The 16210-nt window shown below is 38.8% G+C and overlaps 1 protein-coding gene across 1 annotated transcript; it reads right to left on the reverse strand.

The window, feature by feature from the left end:
- Positions 1-204: 204 nt before the first annotated feature.
- LOC104570881 (protein-glutamine gamma-glutamyltransferase 6) lies at positions 205-15645 on the reverse strand. Its single transcript, XM_010217938.2, has 13 exons — positions 15639-15645; positions 13736-13909; positions 12724-12963; positions 12268-12386; positions 10799-10927; positions 9465-9642; positions 8530-8665; positions 7527-7630; positions 5416-5658; positions 4462-4806; positions 3312-3469; positions 1791-1924; positions 205-358 (listed from the first exon to the last, which is right to left on the reverse strand). Exons 1-13 carry the CDS (start codon positions 15643-15645, stop codon positions 205-207), a joined length of 2121 nt encoding a protein of 706 aa, XP_010216240.2.
- Positions 15646-16210: the final 565 nt, after the last annotated feature.

Consider the following 16210-nt stretch of genomic DNA (forward strand, 5'->3'; position numbering starts at 1 on the left):
CATTCCTGAAGATCCATAAAACAGGTTAGGAAATGAAAAATATATAATATTTACAATATAGCATATAATAGCTTTTTATTGATTTAATGGTGCACTTTTGATTACATCACTGGATAATCTGCACTTCTGTGTTCCTGCTCATAACATTTGAACACCTGAACATCATATAAACCAAGACATAACTGAACTTATGCACAGGTTTTATCACTGAACAGGAGCCACGTCAAGAGTAATAAATCCCTTAATATCTGAAAAATGAGTGCAAACCAAGTCCACCTGAAGCTGCCTGGTTCCAGTCTTGTAGGGGATGATTTCAAACTGAACAGTTGAGCTTTCCATAGGGGCCATTCTTGCTACACTAAAAGAGAGAAGACAGTTTTTAGTTCAAACATCCAAGAAGTTTGTACTATGTATTCTTGAAAGTCTGCAAATACAAGACCATATGAAGAGTCAAGATAAGTGGCTGCTGTGTTCGCATGCTCCTGAAACAGATAGACAGAACCTGTTATGTTCACAGCCCATCTAACCAAGCTGGAGTGGGTATGTACTGAAATAGCTGAAACTCTCGATCTGCAGTAGAGAATTAGCAGTTTTAAGATAAAAACTTTGTCCTGAGGATGGCAGTTATATTGAGTACCTGCATGGTAGTGGGGAAGGCTATCTTCAAAAGGGCAGAAGTCCAACTGTACGCATTACTGCATGCATTACCTTCAACACGCAGAACATTTGTAGTGCTCTAGATATACTCATGCTATATATATTTTAGTGCAGTAAACGTAATTACTTATTGTTTTTATGTCCATAGTTAGGCATGACTCTTGACTGTCCAACAAAAGGAGACCGTTAGTAAAATTAAGAAGCAGAGAGAGGGAAGAAGATCCTTCTCCTCCAAAGAGATACTGAAGCTGATCTCCCACAGACATGATGAGGAAGAGCTGTCTGCTCTTTCCTTCCCTTCTCTTTCCCATGTGGAATCAGTTGGTCTTGCTAATATTGATGGGGGATACCTGTGAAACTTTTTTGCCTGTGAGTAGAACTCTGTAGCCAAATGGTGTACGTGCAGTCCCTCAGGATCTAGACTTGGACATTATAGCCTGGAAGCAGGACTTCCACTGCTGAGGCAGGCTAAGTAGTCGAGGATCAGCAGCTAGGCCTGCATTTTGTGTTCATGTAAATGAAGCCTTGCTGATTCACCCCATTATCTAGCATCCAGTTATTTTTTTTTCTGTCACATATTTTCTTGATGCTAAACCCCCCAGCGTAGATATTTTGGAGACTTGTTAAAATGTTTTAAATAATCAGCATAGCATAGAAAAGATGAGAGAACATTTTCTGGCCTGTATGATACCAGTAGATGGGTTTGTAAATCATTTCTTTAGAGTATACATACTGGCTCTTCGATGATTGAGTATTTAAAGAGGAAAAAAAAAAGATATTGTCACTTTTTTATTGTCCTTCAAGATTTGTTTTGTGATTCTTTGGCAACCTGCAAAGAGAAAGATTTAAGTTTTTTGCCCGTTATGTAATTCAGCCACTAACTACAGTAATCTGAGTTACATTTTATCATTACAGCAGTCCATTTCTCTACTCCCTGAGCATTCTGTGATTGAAAGCTCAGCAAAGAAGGTGTAAGTATATTCCATTGATAAGGGGAGAATGCTAACATGGTTGTATTTTGTTCCAGCTTAGTGACAAATTAAAGTCATGAGGTTGACAGAATTAAAGAAAAAAATCTTTTATTCCATATTTCCCACCCTAAGAGAACTAGTTATTAGGCAGAATTTACATACTTGATTTTGAGCTGCTCTTTGAGAAGGCCGCTGCCTTCCACTCTCAGGACACAGTCTGTCACCACTTCAGACAATGGGTTGGTAAATGTCACTTGAACGTTAATTGCCTTATGTACCACAGTTGAACCAAGCACCTGTGGAGGGAAAACATTCTGCTGAGCTGCAGCATTTGTCTCATTTCTTTTCCATGGTCTTTGCTTTTTTTTTTGTCCGTAGCAGACCACTTTATTACCTTCTTAGGATCACCTGAATAGGGAGGAGCCAGGAATTAAAGTGTGTACATATGCTCAGGAATCTGAGTTCAGGCTTGATTCTAACATCAAGCCTGATTCAGCGTGTCTGAAGAAGTAAAAACTATTCTAGAATCAATCCTGACCTTTTAACTAGGCCAGGATATGGTGTTTTGTACAGTATAGAACACGATACTTGTCAGAGTGAGAATAGGATAAGAATACACTTATTAGCTTATACATATATGGTACATGGGTAAGTACTGTGATGGTTTAAGTTAAATGAGTATATTTTGAGGTTTACAATTAGAATTAGAAAATATTGGAGGTTTGAGACAGAGATGAATTGTGGTGTCTAAGGAAAAAAATAAAAAAAAAAGAATGCCAAGTAGCAATACATCTATTCATAACCTTATTTTGACTAAGATAAGGTAGTGTTGGCATATCTCATCATCTTGTGTAGATGATATGCTCCGTTAATGTAATACAAGTGGAAAAAAGCATCGCTGCTGCATTACTCTATCCTTCAGTATATGTATGTCGGAAGCATAGAGGTTTCCATGTGTAGAAGCACAAACCATTTTTGAAATTTATTACTGAACAGTTTAGTTTAGATGTCCACCCTAGTGGGCCAGCTCTGCTTCCTACATGATACAGCACAGGAGGGTACTTACAAAGTAACTAAACATGTATTCAGGAAACAGAACCACCAAAACTTCCAATTTTAATTCCTGTGTATATCTTTCCTTTTCTAATATGCTACCAGGAGTGTGATTTGGGATAGCTGATCTAGTCTGGAGGCTCTGAAAGACACTGAGAGTTACTGTATTCCTTCTGTGTTGTTTACAGCCCAGTAGACAGGCAGCATTTGATCTCACCTGATATAGCATATGAATGTGCTGAAATGACCGAAACAGATTTTACTTTAAAAAGATGTGATAGCTTCCAGTTCTAGTTAGTAATCAGTGGGAAGATGGGACAGAGAGAGGCAGGGAGAAAGACAGAAAGAGATATAGAGAGATGATCTTATCTGGAAACAAACATGGCTTGACAGAAGTTTATCAGTGCCTTGTCAACAACTATGGATAAGAACAACAGCTATGCCATGGAGTAGTTTGCTTTTCTTTAGTGTATTTCATTTCACTTGCATCATAAAGCCTGTTACTAAAGCAACATAAAGACAACTCAAGATAGAATCACCTTCAAGAAAGATTCACATTCTTTCCCGTGGTTCTAGTTGCTGCTTTCTAGCACTTGTCCTGCTGAGGATGCAGAAGAGACTAGCTCTTACCTTGATGGTGATAAAAGGATCCTGAAGTATAATATCTTTTTCCACTAGAAGTGAAGCTTCCTGTTTGGCTTCACACACAGCAGTCACTAGAATCTTCCTGTCATCTCTCAAAGAGTCTTTGTACTGGGAGTAGGAGATTTTGAATGAAATCTTTTTCTCTGGAATTCAAAAGAAGCAGAAATTCCCCATTTTCTACTTTTTTTTTTTTAATGTTTGTGTTTATCTAAGTACTGCCTGAGGTATCTGTAGTGTTTCTGTATTTTTTCTGTATGTTAAGGAGAAAGGATGCTATCACCTTGGAGTGTCCATTTGTGGCTGTTGACAGCCTATAGACAGGAATTATGCTTATATGTGACTCTTACTTACATTGACATCAAATGCTAAATGATTAAGTATAGCTCAGAAGTTGGACTAATCAGAGGATAGATATCTGTGGCAAACCTTTCTGGTGGCAATCTGATGAATAATCTGAAGCTGTGTATTTAAAGCTCCTTCCTTGCAAAGGAGGTAGAAATGAAAAGATAACTTGTTTTAAATGGCCTCAAGGGTGCTGAGCTTCTGCCTGGAAGAGGACGCACCCTCAGAGGCTCTGTGCCAGTATGAAAGGCAGGAGAAATCAGTGCATTGAAAGGAAAAAAAAAAAACCCTACTGACAGAATAGTAGAAAGATTTGTAATGTTTGATATTGACTTGAGAGAGTATTTTTTTCTTGTCTCTATACAAAGCAGGGTCAACGCCACAATCTGCAGGTAGCACAACTTTTTCCTTTGCAGTCTGTAGTTACTGTCTTACTGCTGCAAAAGAGATAAGCTTATGTCTCTTCCTTTCATTTGTCTTTTTACTGTGCTCGAGAGCTGGTAGCTGAGTAGTGGTGCATTTCTCTTGGTTGTCTGTTAGCAGAAAAGATCATGATACAGATCAAACTGGCTGTGCTGTGTCAAAATGTCACTGAGCTGTCTTTTCTGACTATACCCAAAAGCAAACACTTAAGAACAGGGCAAGTATACGTGATTCTATTAGCTTGAATAGCCCTAATCTTCACCTATTATCAGGTCATGCACTTTCTGATCCATATATGATTTATATGTGATTTGGTCAAAAACCAAAGCTATGACTTATTCTGAGCTGTCATAAAATTAAAATTACCTACCTTCTTCAGGTCCAAGTTTAATAAATCTAGACCGTTGCAAAATCTCTGCCTTTGGTTTTCTTGTGTAGAGAATGGCTGAAGCCCTCAGCTTAATCTTGATAGTCTTGAAATCTGAGATCAAGTTTCTGAGTGCCAAGGTAAGGAGGACATCTTGGCCGATTACAGGAGATGCATTGATGATGAACTTCCCTGAGATATTGGGCTTTCTTGCGGACTCTGTCACACGTCGTCTCTGTGCTGCAGAATATCGTTGGCTGTGTCCTCTAGTTTTGGTTCTTCTTCCAGTGCTTCTCACACCAAGGAGTCTCAGTGCTTTTTTATATACTTGCCTTTCTTTCAAGGATCCTGCTTTAAAAGATAACATGGTCAGCTTTTACACATGCTGGGTGTAGAGCCAAGAAGGGAAGCTGAAGAGGGCAAAGATGCCTGGGGGGACAAAGTGGAGGCCTAACCTAAAGGCTAATATGGACGCAAAAGCAAGTGAATATACATAGCCATGAAGGCTCAAAAGTTAAACCTGCCTGTTGGCTTTAGTTAGCAGCTCATGGGAGAACTCAGTTCTTCTGTTTGAGTTGGGGGAATTGCCATCTGCTTGGAAAATGAAAAGGGGAAAAATTCTGTGTGACTCGTGCAGAAAGTCTGCCCAAATTACCCTCCAGAATGCCTGTTGCTGCATGTTGTAACAGACTGTTGTCACCATCTGATCAGAACTGCTGGGACAGAATGTATTGCGTAAGTAGCTTGGATTGGGTATTGAATAAATTAATACTTCATTGTGGGTCATGAGGTCCACATTTACTCGTTATAGGCTAACTGTAAATGAACCATGAGACATTGAAAATTCACAATTACTCCAATCCAGAAGGGGCAAATTAAATCAGTGATCCCTGCCAGAGCCTACGTCCTTGTCAATTCTGGCTATCAGTGTTAAGACAACTGTAGCAAAGACTTTACCTTCTGGGTATTTGTAATTATCAGTGACATCCACCCGGGATTTAGTGCCCACTGCTTTGGTGCTGATAAATTTTCCAATCTTCCTAGTATCAGAGTAAATTCTCTCCTTTCTTTTATTGCTATAGCAGATCCAAGTAACGTAGTCAGCATTCACTTCTGCAAACACGAATGAACTATCATAATCCAGGTTCACATCCCCTTCCTTAATGGCTCTGGTGGAGGCAGGACCGCACTGAAATATGCCTGTATTAGACAAAGAGAAGTTAAATGATTACCTGCAGTAAAAGGCAGGTGCAGCCCGCAAGTCCTCACACGGACAGCAAGAGGGAGAGGTAATTGCTCCAAACAATGTTTGAATGAAGTGCCCAATTTCAGGATCTGTGCATTATGATAGCAGCACCTCTATCAAAATCTAGGAGCACAGAGGGGATAGGAAAGTTGTGAGCAGTGTGAAATGTTCTAATCCTCTAAAGCTTGCTAAGTTGTGTAGTGAAAGCAAGAGGATGGTGTGAGCTGCATCAAAAATACGATCAGACTTAGGGATGTGATCAATGATGTACATACGTAGAAAAGAAGCAGGACGTTCAACTTGGTAAAATATGTAGCAGGGAATGAGAAACAATTGATCTGGGCTTTGGAGGGTTTAAAATGGCCAAATAAATGAATCTTTTGATGGGAGTCATAATACTCAATCCATGAGGTTGTGTTTGCATTAGTAAATAAGCCTGAGCCAAGGTGTGAACCCAGGTGCTGGCCAATGGTCACCCATATTGTTTGCTTGCTAGAAAGCTTCTCAGTATGCACTTCCCCGTGCCGTGCTAATGGGGAGTCTTTCACACAGCAGCTGTGACCTGTGCAAGGAATGGGGCAGGCCTGGCTTCGTTCCCAGCAGGTTGTGCTGGGACAAAGACTGTGCTGTCCCAGGCTCTGGCCTGGGAAGGAGGAGCATTTAGTTCTGTGAACAAAAGCCATTTGATGCCACTTTGTTTCAGAACCAGAGAAGAGTTGATGTGCTCTTTCATTTAATTTAGTATTTTAGATGTATGTCGGATTGCTGAATGCCACAGGTACATTTTTTTGAAATATTTTTCTATCCCTCCCAGTGGGTTTTGTACAGGCTAGAACCACATGGTATATTTTGTTTTTTACTATAATGTCTTTGGTTTGACCTTGTAATTGCAAGCTCTAGCTACTTTACCTGGCATCTTACTAACAAGACTTTATTTATTTATTTATGCTGCTAAAGCCATCCATTTCAAACTAGAAAATCTGATTGCAACTAAGTGTCCTTGTGGCAAGGAAGGCCAAGAATAACCAGAGCTACATGAACAACAGTACTGCCAGTAGGCAGAAGCTTTTTTCCCTCTCTAGTCAGCCTGGTGAGACCGCGTTTGGAGTCCTGCGTCCAGTTCTGGGCTCCCCGGTACAAGAGGGTCATGTCAATACTAGAATGAGTCCAGCCAGGAAGGTGATGAAGGAACTGCAGCATCTCTCCTAAGAGGATAGGCTGAGAGATCTGGGACTGTTTAGCTTGGAGAGGAGAAGGATTGGGGCGTATCTTATCAATGTGCATAAATACCTAATAGGAGCTGTAAAGAAGACAGAGCCAGATTCTGCTCAGAGATATCCAATGAAAGGACAAGAACCAGTCACAAATTAAAACCCAGGAAATTCCATTGAAATGTAATAAAAAACAAACAAACAAAAAACTCTGCCTTTTTTTACTGTGAGGGTGGTCAAACGCTGGAACAGGTTGCCCAGAGAGATTGTGGATTCTCCAGGCCTGGAGATATTCAAACCTTGACCCTCACAGCCCTGAGCAACCTGCTTTGAGCACAGGCTCAGCTGTTCTGTGTGATTTTATGATTCTGTGTAATGCTAGGAGCTAAGAAAAGCAAGGATGAGTGAACTGAAGTTGCACTGTCTAAATATGTTTATATACTTAGGGACTCCAGAGGCTGACAGAAAGGCAATCTACAGAAGACTGATTTCGTTATTGCTTTTCCTGTGTGACCAAATTAATGGTATGTCTACAAGGAGCAGTCAGAAGAGAGTTATCCTGCAGTTACAGTAAGAATATTTACAGCTTTTTAAATTTACAACAGTGTTACCTTTGCTTCTTTCCTGGGGAGTTGCATCCAGAACCTGCCACCCATCATAAAAAGAGCCAAGATCTCTTCTGATGAACCAGCTTTCATTCCAAACATGGAAATTCCTGTAAGGGAAGGAAAATAGGGAATTCCTGACTAATCAAATTCATTCTGTATTGAAGATTTGTTGTATTTTTGGTGGAAGGCAAGAAATGATAGTAGTCAATTCAATAATAATTCCTCTGTGGAGAAGCCAAGTCTTTTCTCCTTTCTTGAGAACCTCTTTCCCCCCTCTTCCATTCCCCCCTCTCCCCTCACCCCCATTTTTACCAAATCTGGACATTCTAGAACTAAGGTTGTGTAGTTCAAGATCTCACATGTACATTACTTATTAATCAATATTGATATTAATTCCCAATTGTTTTTTACTTCATGTGACCCTTGTTCCATTCAGTCCACATGATACAGGGTGTTCAGTGAATGAATCAGTAGTACATACAGATGCAATGCATATGTGCAATGTAGTAGTTTCTGCCTACTTGTTTGTCAAAAGCATCATTTTAAACAGAAAGTTTTTCTGAGATATGGAAGAAATATCAAGTTCTTCCTAAGTTATTTTGATGTGTGGGATGAATTTTTTCTCTGTTGTAGTAAATGCATTACCTTTACTTTGGTAATCGCTCTCTGTTGTGTAAGGGGTGTGTAAATGATGACAGTCACAAAAATTACATGTTGTGTAATGATAAACAGTCACTGTTTAGCAGAGGAGCTGAGTCTAAAGCTTTTTAGAAGCCATATTAAAAATATATGTTAAATAGAGGTGGTGCCAAGGCTCTCCACTATTAAGTCTTCAAAATAAAAAAACTGACTACATCGTGCCTTCCTGAACATGCCCTGTTCGTTCTTTGGTGCAGGGTTTTATGTCATTGGGAGCGTGAGGCGGGCCAGGGTTTCCAGGAATGTAATTCCAAATCTTGTGGTTAGATGAGAATGGAGGAAATACTAAGAAAAAGATTATATTTACCACACACTGTCTTCATTCAAGTAGAGGGTCTTTCCGGAAGTGTCAATGTATTTATCGATACTCAGATTTATATTCGTATCATGGGCAGAGTTAAAGTTTGTGATGACACGGGTAGGTATTCCCAAGGATCTCAGAACTGCAATATATAATACCAATAAAGTACTATAAACCTATTTTACAGATATTTAGAAAGTATTTCTATCTTTTTCTTGACAAAACAGTTTAGTATACATGCTTTTGGAGGGAGAAGAAACCCTCAGAAACCTCCCTCTCAGATATGCTGCAGGGATGTAACATAATTGTTATAAACAATTGCTCATATAACAGTTCCTTCACATGCTGTTCTTAGTTGCCACGTTCTTTTCTTTATAAGAACAGTTAGATTCACATACTTATTTTAATCTTTCATCCCTCCTCTTGTTCTCTCTCTAATTCTCTCCTTTTGTCTGTTTTTATTACTTGCTTCTTTTTGCTCTTGCTTTCTAGAACATACTTGTTGATTGCATTATTCTCCCTTTGTGTTTTTTCAAAGGGATTCTTGTCTCTCAGAGCAGTTCTGAGCTGAATGAAATGCTTCTCCTTGCTTGCAGCTCCCTTTACAGGCCCTCAGAATTGTGATTTGTTTTGGTATCACAAAACAGCTAGACACAACAGTAGAAAATGTGCATCTTAAGGAGGCAGACTTACCAGAGCACTGATTTTCTCTGAATACCAGCAAACCTAGCTCCGTTCACCAGCCAAGCTTGATAAACAACTTTGCACCTTGTTTGATGATGGCTGATTAAAATGGAAAATAGCCCTTCATACAAGAAGAACATAGGATCTTCATTTTCTCTGTCAAAACTGCAGCAGCTTCAACAATAGTATTCCAAGTTTAAAACTACAGGAATCCTAAGAAGCTTCCTTTTTGATAGTATTCTTCCTTTCAAGTATACCTGTGCACATTACTCCTGCAAAGACCCAGCACTGGCCGTATCGTACAGGCTTGTATCTCCCTCTGTGCCACTTTCGGAGGATGCTCACGCTTCCGCTCCATTGCAAGGGGTTGGTTCCTGAGCAGTACCTTCCACTCCACTTCCCTTGCACCACTCCTTTTTCATCGTTGCTGTTAACCTGAAAGAGTCCTTCTCGTGAGTGAATTACAACATTTATAGCAAAAGGGAGAGAAGGAAATAGAAAAAAAGTGAGCCAGTTCACATCACAGGTTTCTTTGTTTGAGACAGTGTTATTTATTCACGTGCAGCAATTGGATCAAATCCAGCTCAGGCTGTATTCTGATATTCAAAACTGCCTTGCTTTTCAGTAAAAATGTCCCAAATGTGGTGACTACTGTCCTATTTAAATAAAGTACATATTTCTTCTTCTTCCCTTAAACAAACAAGTACTGCCAATCTGAGCCTGACTTAAACATGTCTGTGTTGCAACTCTGAATATATCTAGTTTGCTCGAGTGTGTTAAATGTGGTTCTGTGTATTTGTGCATATCCATCTTAGAGGCCTGTTTAAGTGTTATGTGTGATTGTATAGAAAACAATAAGTTCCTTTTAGATGATGGATTTTTCTTTAGTATTTGGAATTTCAGTAATTTTGTAAGTCTAGATAAGGTTATTTACTTAATATTGAAATTGCTTAAAGAGAGTACTGTCTAGAAGGGCGGAAAGGATAACATTTATAAAAGGAATCTCAGATAAGGAATGTGATAAGGCATGTATTATATATAAAACAGAAAAATTTTCAGTTGCCTAATTGTGTATCTGTAGTTGTATGAGGATGGGGAAGATTTAACTGTTTGTTGAAGGAAATGCATAAAAGCTTACTTAAAGAATTCCCCCTAAGTGAATTATAATAGAATATACACATTAAATGCAGCCATACAAATCCTAGTTTTCAGAAATACTTTATGTTTCTCAAGATATTTGAAAAGCATAGTAAGTTATTTCAGAATGGACACAGGCCTTCCAAATCAGTGAAGACATCTAAGTACATGAAGATATATTAGGAAAATTCTTGTGAGATTCAGTGTTCCAAAAAAGATTTTGGAAGCATTTTTCATTCTTTCAGTTGTGCCCAGACTTTTTGGGAAAACTTAAATTAAACTTTTGAAGTATCTTTCCTTGAGAAAAAAAAAAGTATTTTCCTTTCCTTTCCTATAGCTATTTTGTACACAGGGCCTATAAAATCCTATAAAACATTGAGGAGTTTCACAACAGAGGTGTTGGGATTTTTGATAGTCTATATATTGTAAGGCTGTAATTAATCAAGCATATTACCATAGCACTGATGACTCTGCTCACGTAGATAGGATTGTTTCTGTTGGACACATCAGTGGCAGGATCTTGGCGGTGGTTCAGGCTTCGATCCAATATAGTCAGAGAGATGTCAAGGATATCCTCTTCAAACTGAGAACAAAACAGGCAATTTATTTTTAAGGTTATTTTTATGAATAGAATCAAGGATAAATTCACTGCCTAATTCTTTCTCCCTTGCACAGTTAGACAATGTTGGTAATACAGGCTTTTTCTGCACTGCTAAAGAAAACAGGACTAGGGAGAAAACACAAGCAATAGACTGCTGACTGTCCATAGTATTTAGTAATTAGCATATTTACAACCATAATTTGGGTATCAGTCCACTAAACCATTTCTCAGGTGTGGCCTGATGGGACAAACAAGACCACTCTAAGTTTGTCTGTGCAGGCTTTGCATCCTTCCACTTCCTTCCACTTCCTTCCACTTCCTTCCACTTCCTTCCACTTCCTTCCACTTCCTTCCACATCCTTCCACTTCCTTCCACTTCCTTCCACTTCCTTCCACTTCCTTCCACTTCCTTCCACACTAACATACACGCTTCCCCTTATGAAAGCACATCACTCTGATGGGCTGCCTTCACAATATATCAGATGATTTGAACTTAAAAATAAAGCACAAAAATAATTACTATACATTAGAGCCACACCATGCTGCGCCCCAAGGAGGCCCAGGGTAGAGTGCGATGTTCTGTGTCCATGGTCAAGCAAGGATCCCGCTTGATCTCAGAGACAGAAAACAAATCTGTATTTGTTTCATTTATTAGCATAAAATAGCCACTGTATTCAAAAGGATTTATAGGAATGCTACCCGTGCAATTATAGGAATGCAGCTGTAAGGCATGAAGTGGTCAGGAATGGTTGTGACTGGCCTAGTAAATTGCGGGATAGTTGTATGACTACAGATGAGCTGCAGTTATGACTGTTTGTGGCAGGTATGTTTGGAAGGCCAAACTGATTTAAAAAAAAAAATCAATCAAACTTGGGTTGTTTCAATTCGGTAAATTTTGGATATTCTACTTCTGAAAATGGCCTTCTAAATTTCTTTTCTTTGTTTTCTGCCCCTATTACAGAAGCAACTATGTAAATGTTTAGATGTACGAGCCTTACAATAAGTAGATGTTACTACTGGAATGTCTCCCTTTGTCCTGTCTAAAGGACAAGAAACAGGTAGATTTTTGCTATTTTGTGTATTAGGTAAAAGAAAATTAAGATCGTTCTTTATTTCCTTTATTTCTATACTAACAAATGGCAGAGAGAAGAAATGATTCAGATGCTGATGTAACATACTGTTAACTGACATATGGAGATTGAAAGAAAGGCAAAAGTGAAAGAGGAATGAAGAACTCTTGTAAGATAATGATTGTCTCCTCAAGACCCTCATCCATCCACCATTCTTATTTGTCAAACATCAGGAATTGGCAATGTGTTTACCTGTCCATAATTCCATGCTTCTTGCTGGATATACTTTTCCAGTCCCTGAAATATGATACCACTGTCATTCAGAATATACTCGTGTCGCTCCTTTTCATTAGCCATATAGACATCATCATCTAGAAATAGAATGAGACACGTTAGCTGAAAGAACAGTTGTTTTCTTCTGACTGGAAATCTCTTTTCACTGGGTGTTCCACAGAACAGGTCAGGCTGCCTCAGCATTCAGACTCAGGGCTGTCCCCTATCCCTGTTTCCTCTCTCTCATTACTTACTGTCCTAGCAAGAGGCTGCTTCTTCAATGAACTCCAAAGCTGAAAAGGGAATGAGAACAAGGTCGTTGATCCTTGCAAAAAATCATTTTGTAGCTGTCGTTGACAAGTATGTGCTTTACTGTGACACCCAGATTTCCTGAGACAATGAATTATATTAAGGACGTGATATGTTGAAACATACTTGGACACCAGGGATTGAACAGTAGCACAAACTGGCCCAAGAGCGTAGAAGAAACCTTTTTCCCAGAAGTAATCTGGAGTATGAGTTTGTATCTTCCGATGACAGCGTTCGCCGGGCTGGATATCGTGAAGGTCATGCAGCCAGACTCACTGGACTCTTGGATGGCGCTCCAGCCACTGCTGCAATCCTCAGAAGGGTTAAATATGGCCTTAGTCTGATAGGATTCTGCTGGGGATGGTCCTGCCAGAGGAAACAGGACACAGCAATACTGAGTGAGAAAAGTGAGTGCCGAGCAGAGGGTAAATGAAGATCTCAGTTCTTTATTTTTCGAGTACATTGAAGGACTGTGGTTTGCCGAACCATGTTCATTCAGTGTAAATGAGCTGTAGTATGCAGAATTGCACTATGCATTCCCCTGACCCACTGAAGATGAATATGCCCATAATCATTCTAGACAAGGAGCAAGTCCTTGCTCTGAAAACTCAACAGTTTAAAAATAACTCGTCAAGAAGGGACATACATTCAAATACGCATTTCATTAAGAGTTAGCAGCTCCATGGGCTGCTTTTTTGGAGAAGCCTCCTGGAAGGTACAGATGTAAGTCTTAGCAAATGAGGTCGTGTTCCAGAGACAGGGAACTCTGAGTAGAAGGCATGAAGGTAAACGAGTGTAAACAGGTGAAGTGGCAAAAGAGGGGAACAGCATGTGATGATGGTTTGTGAGAGACAGAGAGCACAGACAGAATGAAGACATCTTGCAATATAGCAAGTAGGTTCTTAGGAGTTGTCTTTAATGATTATTTTAACTGTCTGTTGCTGTAGGGTGTAGACTGAACTTTAAAATGAGAGACCCTAAGCTTAGCAACTTCGCAGATTAAAGTCAACGAGACCTGAACAACAGGCTCAGCAAGGTTTAAGTCATTCAGGAATGAGCCATATAGAAAACTTGAGGGTATGGGTGTTTTGGGAGCTGGAGTAACCTGTACGTGAGGTAAGTGTTTTGGAGGAATTACCTGTGCTTGCAACAAATGTAAAGTTGTCTCCAGACTGTATATTTGTTTGGAAGTTCAGGGTGATGGTAAAGGCCTGTCCTCTTCTCAAGATTACTTCTGTACTGCTGTAGTCAGATGTGTGATGTGCTGCTTTATTCTGTTTGGTTTGCCAATTAACACTTGCTGTTTTGGGGGCTAGAAAGATGCAAAGCAACTTAATTAGGAGTATTATTCCTTTAAACTTGTTCATCTTGTTTGCTTACTTGACATTAGCTATTTTATTGTGTTTACTAGAGTTATCCATATATGATCTGTGAAAATGCAGCAAAGTCCACGGTTAAAACACTATTTTAAAAGCTGTAACAACAAACAAGCTCGTAAAATATTTTTTTCTGGGGTTATCTCTCAGAGACAGAAAAAAAAAACATTTATAGAATCTGTCTCTCATGCACAAATTCTTATCTAAAAACATTTTTCTTTAAATTGGAAGAGATGATTCTGTTTCGCCATGTTTCTGCTCTTTTTATGCAGGATCTCTGTTTCTCAAGATGCTTTACAGCTGTGCAGAAACAAACATGAAGACTCTCATGAGTCAGTACATGCCTGATCCTGGAAACAAAAACCCCCCGTAACAACAAGCAAACAAAAGACTTTGATAGGACCTGTAATTCAGTGATGTGACATAAATGGCTAGAGAACTTTGTGGCATGCATTGTGACTTTATTTTCACGCTTTAATATAATTTACTGAAGAGGGCCTAAAGAAAACAGCAATTCCTTAAGAGAGGAATGACAGAGGTAAAGACAAGATGTAGAACACAATAAAACAGAATGCTTGGAGAAGGAAAAGAGAAAAGAAGGCAGTAGGTACCACTGCTTATCTCTAAGAATTTGCTGTGTTCATATTTTGACTTTCCTCTGCTCAAAGTCAATAGTTACAAAGCTATTTCTGGTGAATACTTCCAAGAGATTACCTAAAAATGGTTTATGTATGGGGCAAAGCACAGTAAATTTTAATACTGGGTTTTTAACATGTGTACTTCAAATTTCTCCTCCTTTTGTTCTTTATAATGTTATTTTAAATCTTGCCCTTATTTTTTTTTCCTACTTCCAGTATCTGTCCTTTGGAAAAACTTTTGCAAAAATCCTGCCAATGCACTCATGAGTGTACAGTTGGACAGACTTCTGAAAAATTAGAAGATAATCACTTACCCAGCTAATAAGTAAACTTTGGGAGTTCACTTATAATCAGAAGTCTGCAAAATCAGGGTCTGCTTCTAAAAATACTGAACCTTAGGCACACAAGATTCTTGTCACTTATTACCTCTAACAGAATGCTGTAGCTGTGATAGAAAACATGCTGAAATTAGAGTGTAAATAGGCTTTGTCTGTCAATTATATGTCTGTCTTACTACAGATCTTCCTAGTTAGTCTGGGATTGAGAACATGTACAGTGCTGTACATAGTTATAATTTGGATTGACCTACTGAGAAGCACTCAGGCTAGCAGGCTAACTTTGCTGTGAAGTGGACATGGGAATCCAGATGCCATGAGGTGTTCAAGGACACCTTATTATTTTAGTATCAGAGAAGGATTAGAGTGTAGGCTTTCTAAGTGGCAGCTTGATGCTAAAATCACTAACCAACGGTACATCTATAGTAGCAGCAAAATGGCTGTATAGAATAGATAGACAATTAATTTGATACAGTCTTTTCTTGACTATTTTTATAACAGAAAAATAGAGTTTAAAGACCCATGAGATTAGAGAAGAGAATCAACTCTACTAGACTAAACCATAAATGCATTTAATCTAAAGAAGAGCTTATTTTTCAAGAGAACAGTTTTGTGTAATATATCTTGTTTCCTCAGCAAATATCAGATATCTGAGTGATGTCTGGAGCAATCAAGCTATTTTTTTAACTTACCAGCCATAAGGTTTCTTTCTTCTTTTCCACACTGGTGAGTAATTCAGTTTATGGGTACAAAACTCAGCGAGAACATTAGATCCTTTTCCACCAACGTTGATAATGAAAGTCTTAGGGCTCTGACTCCCCTAAATAAGCTAGAGTTTATATAAGCTGGGCGTGACCTATGGTTCCTAGATACTGTTGTTGTAGCAACTTCCTACACAAGCATCCTACCTAAAACTACTTTAACTGCATAATCTTGAATATGCTTATTTAAAGTTGGTGGATGACTGAGAAAAGGTGATTAACATTATCCTGGTACCACAAGTATGAAGAGAGGAAAACATCCCAAATGAGATCTAATGAAGGGAATATGATCTTTAAATAGAAGAAATTTAATTTTGGATAATACAGTTTGTTTTCAGTTTGGAATTTTGAAGACTATAAGTACAGAGGATAGGGCAGGTATATGGAAATATCCTATACATATTCTTCAACTTGGGTGTGTGAAAAGTGGAGTAATCTAAGTAGACTGTAATATATTGGTGTTTCTGTCATTCAGTAGCATTGTGACTTTGCATGGCACAGTC

The sequence above is a fragment of the Tinamus guttatus genome, unplaced genomic scaffold, assembly GCF_059628265.1.
Source record: "Tinamus guttatus ecotype Peru unplaced genomic scaffold, ASM5962826v1 Tinamus_guttatus_pri_ptg000194l, whole genome shotgun sequence".
Lineage (NCBI taxonomy): Eukaryota > Metazoa > Chordata > Aves > Tinamiformes > Tinamidae > Tinamus > Tinamus guttatus.